Here is an 18,032-nt window from a genome sequence, read left to right as displayed (position 1 = left end):
AATCGTTGCGTACACTGCTTCAAATCGTTGCGTACACTGCTTCAAAACAAAGAAGTGTAATGGCTTCATGGTTAAGAATCCACACCATTTGACAAAACGAAACAGAACATTTATTCATATAACATTAAGGCATATAATTTTACTCGGAGCAGTACATCACTCCTACAACATACAACAATCGAACACCTCCCTCTTCCGCAGCTAGCATTCAACTACTCTAAATATAGCATTCTTTTAGGAGAAGAGGCGAAACTCGCCAAGCACGCTTTGTTGATCGCCAAACAATCTTCAGATACTACAAGAATAATTAAGGTAAACATTTTGATATTTTCCAAAGTTTTCAGATGCTCAACCACAATTTTCGTAAGTTAACATTTCATATAAACTTGTAATACATTGTAATACATTTGGGGTTAAACTCAGATCTCCCTGGCCGTTAAATGGCCTTATGGTCAAAAAAAGAGTGACCCCAAAAGAACATCAGATACAAAATAAATAATACGTAATATAAATAAGATACAAATAATGCTCATATACAAAATAAAAATATGGAAAAACATATAACAAGCCCTCACAAACATACAAAAATTAACACAAAGGACAACATCAGATCAGAATTCCAATTACCCGTCGATTTACATTAATAAATTTAAGGACATCGTGTGCAAAAGATATAAAAGCCTTGATATCAAAATTATCTTTATATATATAGCATTAAACAATTTTGTAAAGCTTCCTCTTATCGGCGAAAATAGGACAGCCCCCCACAAAATGTTTCGCGTCTCCAATTGCACTACAAGAAGCACAAAGTTTATTATTTTGTAAGTTGAATCTCTTAAAGTAACAGGGAAGTCTCCCGTGGCCAGTAAGGATTTGGTTTAAATCAGTATTGTTAAAAATAGCCATTTTGTTAGAAATTCTGATAATTTTCTCGTATCCTTTTTTTTTTGGGGGGGGTGAATTTTCCCGTAAATAAACAAGCCAGAAGAGCAAAAAAAGTTAAACAAAACTTTGGAACCGCATTAACAACTTCAAGTAGAAACTATTTTTACTGGCGAAGATACCTGGAACAAATTATTGGGAAACTTTCATCAGTTTACATCCTCACTATAAATAGTATAGCAAAAGTAAAAAAAATAATAATAAAAGCATGGCTACACTTAACAGTCTGTAAATGTGCACGCTGATCATCTAACTTGCGACCAAAGTAGAACACTGAATTAACCTGTAATTTCAATTCTTACTACAATGATGTCGTATATTAGCTTCTACGCGAGATTAACGTATACGAATTTAATGATGGTGTTTTAACTTAGTCAATACTAATATCACAAGAAGTAACCTTATATTAGAAAATGCGAAGAGAAAAAAAATGTGTGCTGTGGACGCATTCAACTGATCTATGTTTAGTAATGTTGCTAACAATATTTTTATCCGACACCGTATGTACACCTTGCACAAAAAATGGAACAGTTCTATATCTCCCATTCTACTAGACAGATTGTCGAAATTTAACTTCTGTTTTCCATGTCAAGCGAGACTTATGGTATATATTAGATTTATATATAGCATAGTTCTAACATAGGTATTTTGACTCAAAATCAGACTTTTTATGAAATAACGTACTAATTTTTTTCCATATTTCGATTCAACAGTTTAAAAAATGTTGAGTGGAGCTAAGCCTAACGAAGCTGCCATTTGTATACATTTGAAACTCGTAGAACAGTGAATTAAGTCAGTTTGTGCACCAACTTCAGTGTCTTTTTGCTGAGTGGGACCAAACGTAAACTTTCAGTTTTGTACACCGAAATATCCGTCTTCCTGTGCGCTGGCCGAATTGTTTATTTTTACCCAGAAACTCTAATTTTAATTTTTAAAAAAATTTTTAACTGTATTTGATGTTTTAGGTTATCTGTATTTTACAACTTTTAACAAAGGTGTTTTGACTTTTTATGTATTTTTGCCTTACTACGAAGTGAGAACGGAATTAAATGAATGCGAAATATATCTCTGGCGAAATTTGAAGAAGTAAGTTTAAATGAAGCACCGTAAAATGTGTGTATAATTTAATAGTTCGTGCAAGTAACTTATATGGTGTCCACACCACATTCTGTCTAAAGAATTTCAGATGAAAAATTTGAACTTCTCTTCTTCAGGTACGTTTTTGTGAGTGTTGTATACATTTTTCTGAGTACTGAAAGTACAAAAATTAGAAAAGAATTTCTTGTTCATCTTCCTTTTAAATAATTACATGCATTTCGAAATGCATTATTCCTTTGAACCGAACATTTCTCGAACAATTTTTTAATCAGTTAATATTTATTCTCATGTTTTGTTCATGATTAGTGGTGAACTAAGTTGAAATCTTGACGAAACATTTACTTACTATTTAATTTCCTTTCAGGAAAGCTGTTAAGGCGACTGCTCTGCTTTTCCCTCTTCTCGGCCTCACTCATTTAATGTTCTGCGTCAACCCCAAAGATGATGCCATGTTTGAAGAAGCCTATATGATTACGAACGCTATTCTACAATCGTCACAGGTAAGTGTATATCCTAAGAAGTATCCAAGTGAATATAAATCTACATCAGACTTAGACTCCATAATTGACCGAACTATTGCGAAGAGCAACGTTGCCGGTTCCAGAAATAAAGACCTAGGGCACATGACATAATGAAATCCGGACATGGAAGCAATCTCAGAAGAGAAGAGAGAAAAAGAGAAGTACCAAAAGGAGCAATTCAATCTAATCAAACAAGTTCTCGAAACGTGACGAGCGATCATAGTTTTCTAGAAAAATCCAAGCCAATGCAGGTTCAATGACAACAATATGAGAAAATACAACACAGTAATGGCTTCAATGACAAACTCAAATTCTTCAATACAACCTCAATCAATACAACTAAGTACAACACAATTCACTACAACAAATACAACACAATTCACTGCAACAATACAACACAATTCAATACAGCAATTCTACAACAACCTAGGCTACAAATTTACAACACAACCAATTGCATCCCAACAATGAAATTTACTTCACAGCAACAGTAACCACAATTTCCAAGAACAATATTCAAACAGCAGAAATACTATTATCAAGATCAGATGCATTAGAAGTATAAACAGCTACCAAATGAGAAGCTTAAGTGATAAAGTTGTCATCTCCTCCCATGAAGATGTGAGCTGCCAGTGGCCTGAAGCATCGATCTTCGAAGAGAATTTCATAATTAAAAACTTGAGATTAATTTACGAAGTCACACTGTACAGCATTTTTGAAGAAGTTTTCATTGGATCTTCTGATGTAATCTGGAATTGTTTCAAGCTTTACATCTCTATGTAAAAGTTCATTATGAATAAGATAGTGGGAGTCGGTAATAATGCGAAGAAATTTGTTCTTTACAACTTGCAATTGATGAAGCTGAGTTTGAGTAACCGTGTTCCAAGCAGGAGCAGTATAGCAAAGTATTGGTCGAATGCAGGTAGTATAGATATGTTTTTTGGTACGCAAGATAAGATTTGAATATTTTCCTTTGACAGGGAGAAACATGCACATGATGCCAATGGGGTCTTGGCACTTGTAATGTGGTTGGACCATGTAAGTCTTTGATTTAAAATGATTCCTAAATACAGTAAGACCCCGCTTAACGCTGTTTCGGTTTAGCGCTCTTTTATTTCAACCCGGGGATTCTCCGAAATTGTGCGCAGCGCTAGGTTTCCAAATAACATATCCGAAACAGTGTAGTTGTGTTTCTTGCTTTTTATCATTTGAAACAACATTTGTTGACATTATTGTAAGTTTAAATTTGTATAATACTATAACGATTAATACAGTGACAAATATTATGATCTTTAGTTTTTATCATGGGTGATAATAAAAAAACAAGAAAAGAAAGCAACCAGAAAAAGCATTTCACTGGAAACTCAAATGCAAGTGATTAGAAGATTAGATTCTGGTGAACGTCAATCTCAAATTAGTGCTGCATTGATTTTGGCAACTTCAACAATAAGGACAATTCTTAAGAATAAAGAAAAAATACTGTCATCGGCAACTGCACCTAGAATTACCCGTTCTAGAAATAACATTATAGAGGAAATGGAAAAACGACTGTCTATATGGATTGACGACGAAATTGAACGCAATATGCCATTAAGCCAATCTATCATAATGCCTTCTTGACAAAAAGGCAGAAAATTGGAAACCCAGAATAGACTGAATGATCTGACTGAGAATTTTATTTGTTTTTAAAAGTATATGCGTTTATATTGTTTTTATTTTTGTAAGAAATAAATGTTTGATTTTATTTTTATTAAAAAAACATTATTAAATTTAATGCCTAACCATTTTTTATCCGTCTTCCCCTAACCCCATTATTTACATGTTAAGATAGCCTCGCTTAGCGCTGTTTCGCATTACGCTCTACTTCGATAGAACGTATTCCCCGCGTTAAGCGGTGTCTTACTGTATTTAACCTTTGTCATATAAATCTACAGCTAGTTTGAGAAGCCCATATTTCATTTATAGCTGTAAAAAGAGTAGTAGATATTTTTAAAAATATACAAATATTCTGTTACTTTTTTCTTCTCATGACTCAATGGTTCACTCAAGTTATTTCCCTTTCACACAAGTATAACAGTAGCAAGTGTTACTGAAACTGAAAATTCCCCACAACGTATTCAGATCTGTAGGAACGTTTCTGTTGTAGGACAGTAGTTATACAGTGTTATTCGTAAGTAGAGAAATAAACATCTACACGACTCGAAATCCTGTAGCAATGCAATCATAACAAGACAGGGAGGTTGTCAATGTCTGTGGAAGAAAACATTCGACAGCCACCCGTAAAAGCTATTAGGACGAATACATTGTGATTGAAGATTGACTTTTAAAGACAATAAACTTAAGTCATGACTTTCAAGGCAATAAAGTTGCCGGTGGGCACCGGGTGGAATCTTTGTAGTTTTGAAATACGCCCGACAACCATCGGTCGTGCCCAGTACATTTTAAAACGTCCGACATTCCATGTCTTACGTCACGTTACGAAGGGTCGGCGACCTTTACCTTCAGGAAAGTCAGGACTTACTTTCATGGTCTTCAAATGTCAGTTTGCGACTGCAATATATTCCTATTTTCCATTATAGCACCTCTTGTTTTATAATAGTATACTAATGCTTTTGATTTGTATTATTTTCTTGATTATGTTTTTATTGAAGGGTCAACATAAAATGATTATCATGCTCCGGGTGGTGGTCTTATAACAGTTATATACTAATGCTTTGATTTCCATTATGTTTCAGATTGTTTTAATTGAAGGGTCAATATAAATTGATGATGATGCACCGGTTTGCATTGTTTCTGTTTACGTTATTTTAGTTATTCAATACTAGTTGATGATCATTTTGCAATTTTCATTGCTTTTGCTTCAATTTGTGTTGATTGTTTTGGACTGATACCAATTGATTATCATGCTCCAGTTCACACTGTTTCTGTTTATATTATTTTATTTACTAAGCCGCTACTAGTTGATGATCATTTCGCAATTTTCATTGCTTTTGCTTCAATTTGTGTTGATTGTTTTGGACTGATACCAATTGATTATCATGCTCCAGTTCACACTGTTTCTGTTTATATTATTTTATTTGCAAGTTGATGATCATTTCGCAATTTTCATTGCTTTTTTTCAATTTGTGGTGATTTGTTTGTGCACTGATACCAACTGATGATCATGATCCAGTCTGCATTGTTTCTGTTTATATTATTTTATTTTCTAAACCGCTACTAGTTGATGATATTTTGAAAACTGAATTGCTTTTGTTTCAGTTTGTAGGGATTTGTTGATGGACCGACACCAATTGTTGAATCATGTTTCGGTTTGCGTTATTTCTGTTTACGTTATTTTATTTACTAAGCCGATACCAGTTAATGATCATTTTGCAATTTTCATTGCTTTTGTTCCAGTTTTCAGTGATTTGTTGATGGATAAGACGATAATCGTTGATGATCATTTTGTAACTTTCATTGATTTTGCTTCAGTTTAATGATCTTGTTGATGGACCTATACCATTTGATGAACCTGTTAGAGTTTGTTTTTACAATAGTGCTTATTCAACATTATTTTATTAAAATTTCGTTTCACTACCTAAACTTCTCTTCGGACACCATTCCATTATATGGAACATAAAATTTTTCTGTATAGAACATCATTATACCTCTGGGAATAAGCTTTCTAAGCTCTGACTATAAATCGCAAAGGTATCACAAAGCCATGGAGCTTTACAAAACTGGCTATCAGAGATATTTATCAAGAGTAAAATTAAATATGGATAATTCGCTGCGATTTTCAGTCATTTTACTTTTTAGTCAGTGGAAGTTTACGTTTACAGAATGTTTGCTTAAAGTTTTTTATCATAATTCTTCCTAATTTCCTTTCATTGTTATTCCTTTCATTGTGAAAAATCGTATGTTCCATATAATGTTAATGTGAGTCTTTTTTATACTACAGAATTCAAATTGAATCTTTTCCCTGAATTTCAACTGAATCTTCTTATGCTACAGAATTTTAACTCAATCGTTGACCTTTGTTCTGTACTCCTAATAGCCTATCTAATATCTGTGTACTTTAACAGAAAAGTTCTCGCATATCGAAATATGCGCCTAGTGTCATTGCAAAATGTTCCTAGTTTCATTGCAAAATGTTCCTAGCTTCATTGAAAATGTTTACAGAATGCTTTCTTAAACAGTTCGTAACTCCTTCGTAATTTCTTTTGATTATTTTTATAATCTGTAATTTTTTTATACTGCACAGTTTAAAATTAATCTTTTTTTTACCTGAAATTAAACTGAAGCTTCTTATGGTACATAATTAAAACTGAAACTAATTTTGTCATTTTGCTTTGTGTCCATATAATATCTGTGTAGTTTAGCAGCAACTATAGGTTACATGCTGAAATATTTGTTTCTATTATTATCACGGAAGATTGTTTCCATGATATTTTCTTAAACAGTTTTGTGCCAAAATTTCTCTATATTTATTTTGATTCTTCTGATAGTTTGTGAATTCATTTTATACAACAGACTTTAAAGTGAAGTACTTTTTTTTTGCAGGGCTTTTTCGTTGGACTGCTCTACTGCTTTATGAATTCCGAGGTAATGTTTTTACTCTTAAAATATAATATTGTTGCGTGCGTACGGGTTCGTTATGAAATGAATGCATAAGTCCTATGAAAAATGAACAAAAATTTATTATTATCGCAACAAAAATGCTTAAATTTTCTCAAATTATCGTGCAGTATTACAATATCTCACAGTAGTTACCTTTTAACTACTCAAATGTCCAATAGAACGTAATTCAAAACAGCTAAAGAAAGCTAATCCGCGAATTCGCTACAATCAACAAGAGCAGTTTTCTAAACAACAAAAACTAAGCAACTACTACGAACTGAGATGTTTTCCTCTTTTTATAAGATTTTAAAATCACGCGCTAGAATTTTCTAGTACTTTCTCGAACTCAAAAAGAGATATTTATTTATTTAATGTACGCGCTCTTGTATTTTCAATTTTCCGGCTTAGCTTTCTTTTAATATTCGTCACGCGCTGCACTGCGCGAGAAATAAAACCATTTAATTTATATTTGAAATAACATTAGCTTTTCAAACACCAAATTCGTAACACTGCCCCCTTCCCAAGGACTGCACGTCCCGGGCAGTACAATCCCTGGACAGGAAGCCAAACTTACAACTGAGGCATAAACATTACATTACAATATCAAACAACATGAACAATAAATTCAATAAATAATACAAATCAAATACTAAATGCAAATCAAATACTAAATACAAATCAAATCAAATACACATTTAAAAACAAAAAGGACCATGGTCTTATACTATTTACAATTATTGACATTACGTACTATGGCCATAGTAATGAGCTAACCTGTCGTAATGAACGACTTTAGGTTTAGAGTTCGAAGACTTATGGATCCGAACCACGACGTCATTCAGTCTGTTGAGCACTGTATATGGACCATCCGAAGGTGACTGTAATTTAGGACTGAGTCCTTTTCGTTGAATCGGGTTCCACAACCACACTTTGTCTCCTTTGTTGGATCTATGTCCAGCAGCTCTCGTGTTGTATCTAGTCTTCACTTTCTCCGTCGCCGAGTTCACTCGCTTTCGTGCGGAACGGTGCATCACTTCAAAACGGGCCTGGACGTCTTGGATGTGTTCCTCAGGCGATGAAGGCGCATCCGTATGGCGATCAAACAGGCGGTCACAAGGCAGACGAAGGTCTCGACTGAAGAGCATCTGGGCTGGAGAATAGCTGGTAGTCTTGCGTTTCTTTTCGACCCTGGTATGATTTCGGCAGCTTCCCGAGCTGGATCTTTCGGACAAGGCGTCGACATTTCCAGGCGAGGATCCCTTTTGAGGATGGATAGTCATGCCATCAGATGCTGAAAGCAGTTTGTTGTTTTTCAAGTCTAAGGAAAAATTGTATTTCCTTAAAAAGTCCAATCCGAGTATGCATGGATCTGTAATATCCGCCACATAAGCCGTGTGATGGTAGGCGGCACTTCCAAACGTGATGCTTACGATTAACTTCCCAGTTATGTCGATCTTATCACCAGACGCAGTCTGAAGGGTAACACAGGATGGCGTCCAAATAAGTTTATCTTTAAACTGTTCAGCTAAATCTTTCCTAATGATGGTAACATTAGCTCCTGTGTCAATGATCATATTGCAAGGAACTCCATCGATATTCCCATTAATGGACAGTCCGTTACTGTTGCCACTCACTGTATAAATTGTAAGCGCTTTAAAACAAGGTTTTTCATTCTGTGGCAACCTCAGTTCCTTGATATGGTCACTAATTTGTTTCATGTATTGTTGCTGGGAACTGATATCAATTTTCGTACCCTGGGGTGTTCTGCAATTCTTCCGTACGTGGCCTTCAGCTTCACAGTTCCAGCACTTTGGTTTCTTGTCACTTCTTTTCTTTCCCGTGGAATTTAATCGTCTGCTTAAATCCTATGCCTTAGTTTCCGTGCCCTGGGGTGTTCTGTAGTTCCTTCGTAGGTGGCTTTCAACACCGCAATTCCAGCACTTTAGCGTCGGTTTCTTTTCACCACTATTCCGTCTTAAAGCATTCACTGGGCTTGTCAACTCATTCGTTTTATGATCCATGCCCTGGGGTGTTCTGCAATGCCGTCGTAGGTGACCTTCACTACCACATCTCCAACACCTTAGAGCCACTTTCTTCTCGCTCCTATTCCGTATCAAAGCGTCGACTTGTCTGGCTAAATCATCTAAACGAGCCATCAGTTGATCCACTGGCTCGTGGACTCGCACAGCTCTAATTGGGTAGCGATCTCTACTAGTTGCTTGCTGGGCTGCCTCGAACTTCATGGCGTACAACAGAGCGCTTTTTGTGTCCTTTACATCTGCCATTCGAAGAGCTTTCTGTATTTCAGGATCCCGGATGCTATCGATGAAATATTGCAGCGAAAGGATTTCCCTCGTTTCTCTCGGGCACTCCGTAAAGGTGAGGTCGTGGAGTGATTCGGTGGGCTTCTGTTGACGGGATTTTAATTGAAGCCTGTAGTCTTTTAAACATTTCTCGCCAAAGCGCAGCTCCAATGTGCCGGATAGAGCTTCGAAGTCAAGTCTTTGGTTTTCGGGAAGCGTCTGCAGTATATCCGCTGAGTCTGCTCGCAGAGAAGCAGCGAGATGACAGGCCTTAGCTTGGGAATCCCATCCATTCGCATCCGCAACTATAGAAAATTAGGTCTTGTACACTTGCCAGGATGTCTTCCCATCATATGTGGATAGCTTCAGAGGTGGATGAGCAGGCATCGGTAAGAATTTGAAATCATCACTCCTGCTCCCTGCTGACGCTACGAATTTCATTAAAGTATCCATTTCTTTGGCAACTGCAGAAACTCTCATCAATTTGTTGTTCGATTTGTTGTTTAACGGAACAAACTCTTCCTTCTATTTCTTCTTTGACTGAATCAATTCTGTAACCTATTTGTTGTTCCACGGCCGAAACTCTGTCTTCTATTTGCTCTTTCACAGAAAAAACGTTTTCTTCAATTTGTACAACTTTAATTTCGACCGCGTCTATTCTGCCTTCCATAGCCTCAAATTTATTTTCTATTACGCAGGTAATTTCTCTTTTCATTTCGTCCTGACCTCCTTTCATCTCATCTTTAAGAGATTTCATCTCTTCCTTAACGGATTCCTGGCCCAATTTCATTTCTTCCTTAACGGATTCCTGGCCCAATTTCATTTTCTCTTTAATTTCTTCTTTAAAAGATGTTTGGCCAGCTTCTATCATTTCTTGGAACGCAGCAAAAGCATTAATGAGCTGTCTCAATTGTTCTTCCATCCCTCTTGTTATTGGCATTCAAACCCCACTCCTGACACCAAAAATTGTTGCGTGCGTACGGGTTCGTTATGAAATGAATGCACAAGTCCGATGAAAAATGAACAAAAATTTATTATCACAACAAAAATGCTTAAATTTTCTCAAATTATCCTGCAGTATTACAATATCTCACAGTAGTTACCTTTTAACTACTCAAATGTCCAATAGAACGTAATTCAAAACAGCTAAAGAACGCTAATCCGCGAATTCGCTACAATCAACAAGAGCAGTTTTCTAAACAACAACAAACTAAGCAACTACTACGAACTGAGATGTTTCCTCCTTTTATAAGATTTTAAAATCACGCGCTAGAATTTTCCAGTACTTTCTCGAAATCAAAAAGAGATATTTATTTATTTAATGCACGCGCTCTTGTATTTTCAATTTTCCGGCTTAGCTTTCTTTTAATATTCGTCACGCGCTGCACTGCGCGAGAAATAAAACCATTTAATTTATAATTGAACTAACATTAGCTTTTTAAATACCAGATGCGTAACAATATTAAAAATTTATGAATTTAATTTATGTGGAAATTAATCATAATTAACTTCAAAGCATGAGCTCACTTTAAAAGTAACACAAACAATGAATAAAGTGCAACTAATGAACATGCCAAGAGATTAAAAATTGAAGCATTTAATACTAAGCAACAGAAATTAACAGATTAAAAATTGAAGCATTTAATACTAAGCAACAGAAATTAACAATATGACTAAATTTACGAATTATGTGTGTTTATCAGTCTTTTGTGTTCTGCAGTTTGAAATCCTTTGGTGAGTTAGATTTTCTTAGAGCATTTCACAGCCATAAGTCTTTCGTTCTTCTACGTGAACTAAGCTTTTCATGAATTTGTTTCTTTGCTCCTTTTCTTCCTTTCAATAAATGTCTGTGAAAGGGCTTTGATCTGTACTTTCAGTTTGAACATTCTCGGATTCTTCTGTGTTGTTTCCACGTTGTTATATTTTCCTTTTCGTCAGTTTAACTGAAGCATTTGAAAAAGGCAATCCTATTTAATTTTCGAAATTACATTAAAATAGTGTGAAACAGCCGGTTCACCGACAGGAGGCGGATTGCGAATTAGGTAGCAAATCGATAAGTAGAAAGGACCGAGATACGAGAGAATTGGATAAGAGACTATCTTTTACAGATTTTCCTGCGGTAATTGCCATAATTTTAGTATTTTTAGCTTCTGTACTTTTTTTCGTATTCCAGCTATTTTACTGCGTACAGGATGGTTATTTCTGAGGTACACTTAACGGCGCTTATTTTCGAATTTAGTGATTGATTCAGAAAGACCTTAATTTTTTAGATGTAATTTTTTAATTTGTCCGTATGTTTTAAGCCTTATTGTTTCCTATATGCTCAGAATTTTACCTTATTTCTTAAATCTTCTATTCGTAATACAACATTTACTTTTCGTAATCTTAATTACATTATTAATTTTTATTATTTATTTCATTTTACCCAGAATTTTTTTCATACCTGTTAACCAATACTTTTAATGTTAACGTACTTGTTGTATTTTACGATTGTAATTACTACGAGTTATTCAATTTTAGATGTAATTTTTAACTTTTTTTGTACTTTTTAATGTTTCTGATCTTACACATATTCTTCACATATTCTTATACATCTTCACATATTCTGTATTTCAACTTAGTTCTTATATTTTCTGATCATATAGATGACTTTTACCTAATTTTAGATCTAAACGTTTTAACTTGTTTTCTACATTTTAGCCTTCATAATATTTAATTTTTGACTCATTTATAACATTTTTGCACTACATGTATAACTTTTATTTGATTTTTAATTTCTTTCATACATTTTAACTTTCGTAATTTCCAGTGCAGTCTTGATTTTAATAAAAGTTCTTTATTTTCAGATCATATACCTGACTGTTATTTAATTTTAAATGTAAATTTTAACTTCTTTTCTGCATTTTAACGTCTGTAGATTCCAACATACTCTGAATTTTAAGTAATTTGTTATGTTTTCTTACTACGTACGTGCCCTTCAGTTCATTTTTTAACTACTTTCATACGTTTTAACTTTCGTAATTTCAAACATGCTCCTAATTTTAGCTTAATTCCTATATTTCCTGACCATGTATATGAAATTTATTTAATTTCGGATGTAATTTTTAACTTGTTTTGTACATTTTATACCTTCTTAATTTTTGAACTACTCTAATTTTGATCTTGTTTATCACATTTGCTCACTATATACATTGACTTTATTTAATTTTAGATAGAATTCTTACATTTTTTTAGAATTGTTTTCCTTTATCTTTCCTGACATATCCCTAATTTTAATTTATTACATTTTCTCTTTATGGTATCGCATTTATTTTACTAAATTTTGCAAGTTGTTTCACATAAATTTATATGTTTAAGTATCTTGAACGTCCTGATAGTTTTCAATGAAGCAATTTAAATTTATGGTTGTTAATTGTTTTCCCATATATATTTCATTGAATAGCCTTTACTCAGTCTAGATTATATAGTATTATTTTTAAATTATGTATTCTATAATAGTCGCACTATGACTATTTCTACTCTTTTCCTTCACTATTACCATCACTCGTATTTTCAGCCTTTAATATTTCTTGAATATTCAGGTATTTCCTTATTACTTTTTTATGCACTTTGTTTGAATGTGTGAATTCATTTCTCATACATTTTTAAGGTCTTCGATACTAGCAGTGTTTAGTTTTGAACCTCGATTTCAAGCTAGATTGGTAAAGGCCGAACTTTAGAATGGAATCTCAACTTTTATCCATAATTTTAGAATCCCGTTTACTATTTCATGTACTCATACAAAATTATTTACCTATTATTTGTAACATATCTCATGTACTCATACAAAATTATTTACCTATTATTTGTAACATATCATACCGTTTATTTCAGCATGTTTTGTTAATTTATCTCATTCATACCATTATTTTCACATTTATTTGAATAAACTATTTTTAGCTTACTGTATTTTCCTATGCAAGGTAATCACGAATATTTCAGCTTTCATAGATAACTTTCTGAGAAAAGATACCTTATTTGTATTGCATATCTAATGAAATAACTAAACGCTAATACTTTCAGAATTAGCCTTTTACTATGGAAAACCTACTAAATAGTACTAAATTCGTAAATATAGCAGATAAAATTAATTATAATATTTTATGAGTGATATTTTCAGTAATGCTTCAGATTACATAAAAGTCAGCATTCACTATGTTAGCACATGTATCACCAGTTACTTAATTAATCATTAATTAACCAATTAATCATTACACGCGCATCACATTGTTATATCATTACATACACACATGCATTACATTATCATCATTCGATACATGTATATATTTTATTATTTTTCCTTTAGTAATTACAAAATTACTTTTACTATACATTAATAATTAACTGTTACACGGAAAGGCTCCGTATTTGACCATATTTATTTCCCACTAAATAAATTTTTCCAGAACCCACCCTGAGCCATTTTCAATAAATTCATCATAGGACTTTTTATTTTTTCGAAAGCTTCGTGAATTTCTCTTTGTTTATCATACGCTTTAAGTAATTGCAAACAGTTGCTATGGAAATGTGGGTAACTGTGTTCATTTTCCCCATTTTCACGCTCACAACACATTTTAACGGTAACAACTGCATACCATTTCAGACACCGATATATTGCTACATTATCACTCAATTTTTCTACAAGTTCTGATTTTATGTACTCAAGAAACTCGTCTAGGTCTTGGATCAGTCTCTGTACCAGCGAAATTCAAATCTGTAGCGAACATACCTTGTGATTTTAGTACCCATACATGAATTGACGGAAATAACATATCTTCATTTTTCTAAGGTTCGCATTAGGCTATGATCCACGCGAATGTGATGTAAAAGATCGCTTTTTCTTTTAAAAGCTTGTGAACATTGGATGCAATTTTTAACATGAGAAACTTCATGCTGCTCCAAAGTACCATCGCTAGTGAAACTCTCACAGCAACTACTGCGTTTAAAAAAAACGTCTTGTGTTTTCATATGTCTTCTTAAATCCCTTTAGCTTTCAAAAACTTCCAAACATTCTATGCAACTTTCGAGATGAAATCTTCATGCTGTTTTAAATTCTCAAGTTCACCAAACACCCTTATGCAGGATACATACAAATAAGTACTCTTTTCTCAGAAATTTATCTATGAAGGCTGATATACTTGTTATTATCTTGCGTAGAAAAGATACAAATAGCATATTCAGGCCACCTAAAATGTAAACGTAACTGCATGAATGAGATAAATTCACAAAATATGCTGAAATAAACAGTAAGATATGTTAAAAATAATAGGTAAATATTTCTGTAGTAATGAAATGTGGCTCTAAAATCATGGATAGGAGTTGAGATTTCATACTAAACTTCGGAATATATCAAGCTAGCTTCAAATAGAGGTTCAAAACTTAACACAGGTAGTATCGAAGACCTTAAAAATGTATGAGAAATGAAATACACACATTCAAATACAAAGTGCAAAAAAATTAATAAGGAAATGTTAAAGGCTGAAAATACGAGTGATGACAGTGAAGAAAAAGAGCAGAAATAGTCATAGTACGACTATTATAGTATACATAATCTAGACTAAGTAACGGCTATTCAATGAATTGTATATGAAAAATAATTAACAGGCTTAAATTTAAATCGCTTCATGGAAAACTGTCAGGACGTTTAAGGTATTTAAACATATAAATTTGTATGAAACAATACACAAAATCAAGTAAAATGATGGAAAATAAATGCTATACTATAAACAGAAAATCTAATAAATAAATTAAAATTAGGGGTATGTTGGAAATGATAAAGGAAATAAATTCTAATAAAATGTTAAAATTACGTCTAAAACTAAATAAAGTCCATGTTTATGGTGGGAAAATGTAGTATAGCAAGTTGAAAATTAGAGTACTTTAAAAATTATGAAGGTTTAAAATGCACGAAGCAAGTTAAAGATTACATCTAAAATATATATCGTCATATATATGTATAGCTATATATATTTTAGATGTAATTTGGTAATTCGAATTAAAAGTATGTTTGAAATTACGAAGGTTAAAACGTATGAAAGTAGTTAAAAATTAACGTTTGTACATACTGGGAAAGTGTGACAAATTACTTAAAAATTCAAAGTATGCTGAAACTACAGCCATTAAAAAACAGAAAAAAAAAATTAATTTAGTTGTAAAATTAAATAAGTCAGATACTTGATTTGAAAATATAGTATCTGAAATATAGTATATCGAGATCTGAAATTATAGTATATCGAAGAATTTAGAATGCCCCCCTGAAGATTTAGAATGCCCCAACCCCGAAGATTTAGAATGCCCCCGAAGACTTAAAATGTCTCCACCGAAGAATGCCCTCCAAAAAGGTCTGGTCTGGTCTGGTCTGGTCTGGTCTGGTCTGGTCTGGTCTGGTCTGGTCTGGTCTGGTCTGGTCTGGTCTGGTCTGGTCTGGTCTGGTCTGGTCTGGTCTGGTCTGGTCTGGTCTGGTCTGGTCTGGTCTGGTCTGGTCTGGTCTGGTCTGGTCTGGTCTGGTCTGGTCTGGTCTGGTCTGGTCTGGTCTGGTCTGGTCTGGTCTGGTCTGGTCTGGTCTGGTCTGGTCTGGTCTGGTCTGGTCTGGTCTGGTCTGGTCTGGTCTGGTCTGGTCTGGTCTGGTCTGGTCTGGTCTGGTCTGGTCTGGTCTGGTCTGGTCTGGTCTGGTCTGGTCTGGTCTGGTCTGGTCTGGTCTGGTCTGGTCTGGTCTGGTCTGGTCTGGTCTGGTCTGGTCTGGTCTGGTCTGGTCTGGTCTGGTCTGGTCTGGTCTGGTCTGGTCTGGTCTGGTCTGGTCTGGTCTGGTCTGGTCTGGTCTGGTCTGGTCTGGTCTGGTCTGGTCTGGTCTGGTCTGGTCTGGTCTGGTCTGGTCTGGTCTGGTCTGGTCTGGTCTGGTCTGGTCTGGTCTGGTCTGGTCTGGTCTGGTCTGGTCTGGTCTGGTCTGGTCTGGTCTGGTCTGGTCTGGTCTGGTCTGGTCTGGTCTGGTCTGGTCTGGTCTGGTCTGGTCTGGTCTGGTCTGGTCTGGTCTGGTCTGGTCTGGTCTGGTCTGGTCTGGTCTGGTCTGGTCTGGTCTGGTCTGGTCTGGTCTGGTCTGGTCTGGTCTGGTCTGGTCTGGTCTGGTCTGGTCTGGTCTGGTCTGGTCTGGTCTGGTCTGGTCTGGTCTGGTCTGGTCTGGTCTGGTCTGGTCTGGTCTGGTCTGGTCTGGTCTGGTCTGGTCTGGTCTGGTCTGGTCTGGTCTGGTCTGGTCTGGTCTGGTCTGGTCTGGTCTGGTCTGGTCTGGTCTGGTCTGGTCTGGTCTGGTCTGGTCTGGTCTGGTCTGGTCTGGTCTGGTCTGGTCTGGTCTGGTCTGGTCTGGTCTGGTCTGGTCTGGTCTGGTCTGGTCTGGTCTGGTCTGGTCTGGTCTGGTCTGGTCTGGTCTGGTCTGGTCTGGTCTGGTCTGGTCTGGTCTGGTCTGGTCTGGTCTGGTCTGGTCTGGTCTGGTCTGGTCTGGTCTGGTCTGGTCTGGTCTGGTCTGGTCTGGTCTGGTCTGGTCTGGTCTGGTCTGGTCTGGTCTGGTCTGGTCTGGTCTGGTCTGGTCTGGTCTGGTCTGGTCTGGTCTGGTCTGGTCTGGTCTGGTCTGGTCTGGTCTGGTCTGGTCTGGTCTGGTCTGGTCTGGTCTGGTCTGGTCTGGTCTGGTCTGGTCTGGTCTGGTCTGGTCTGGTCTGGTCTGGTCTGGTCTGGTCTGGTCTGGTCTGGTCTGGTCTGGTCTGGTCTGGTCTGGTCTGGTCTGGTCTGGTCTGGTCTGGTCTGGTCTGGTCTGGTCTGGTCTGGTCTGGTCTGGTCTGGTCTGGTCTGGTCTGGTCTGGTCTGGTCTGGTCTGGTCTGGTCTGGTCTGGTCTGGTCTGGTCTGGTCTGGTCTGGTCTGGTCTGGTCTGGTCTGGTCTGGTCTGGTCTGGTCTGGTCTGGTCTGGTCTGGTCTGGTCTGGTCTGGTCTGGTCTGGTCTGGTCTGGTCTGGTCTGGTCTGGTCTGGTCTGGTCTGGTCTGGTCTGGTCTGGTCTGGTCTGGTCTGGTCTGGTCTGGTCTGGTCTGGTCTGGTCTGGTCTGGTCTGGTCTGGTCTGGTCTGGTCTGGTCTGGTCTGGTCTGGTCTGGTCTGGTCTGGTCTGGTCTGGTCTGGTCTGGTCTGGTCTGGTCTGGTCTGGTCTGGTCTGGTCTGGTCTGGTCTGGTCTGGTCTGGTCTGGTCTGGTCTGGTCTGGTCTGGTCTGGTCTGGTCTGGTCTGGTCTGGTCTGGTCTGGTCTGGTCTGGTCTGGTCTGGTCTGGTCTGGTCTGGTCTGGTCTGGTCTGGTCTGGTCTGGTCTGGTCTGGTCTGGTCTGGTCTGGTCTGGTCTGGTCTGGTCTGGTCTGGTCTGGTCTGGTCTGGTCTGGTCTGGTCTGGTCTGGTCTGGTCTGGTCTGGTCTGGTCTGGTCTGGTCTGGTCTGGTCTGGTCTGGTCTGGTCTGGTCTGGTCTGGTCTGGTCTGGTCTGGTCTGGTCTGGTCTGGTCTGGTCT

At 36.5% G+C, this 18,032-nt stretch overlaps 1 protein-coding gene across 1 annotated transcript in view; it reads left to right on the top strand.

Annotated features, from left to right (window-relative positions):
- Nucleotides 1-18,032, top strand: part of LOC118202472 (corticotropin-releasing hormone receptor 2-like) — a 438,714-nt gene that overhangs the window by 405,010 nt on the left and 15,672 nt on the right. Inside the window, exons 9-10 of the mRNA XM_085821190.1 lie at nt 2,405-2,540; nt 7,104-7,145. Of these exons, the coding sequence (XP_085677316.1) occupies nt 2,405-2,540; nt 7,104-7,145 (178 nt within the window). The remainder of the gene's footprint in view (nt 1-2,404; nt 2,541-7,103; nt 7,146-18,032) is intronic.

This window comes from Stegodyphus dumicola, chromosome 7 (assembly GCF_044657685.1).
Source record: "Stegodyphus dumicola isolate Sdum_Otavi_A_Nest chromosome 7, ASM4465768v1".
Classification (NCBI taxonomy): Eukaryota; Metazoa; Arthropoda; class Arachnida; order Araneae; family Eresidae; genus Stegodyphus; species Stegodyphus dumicola.
Note: the sequence above shows the minus strand (reverse complement) of the source record. Positions and strands in the feature narration are given on the sequence as shown.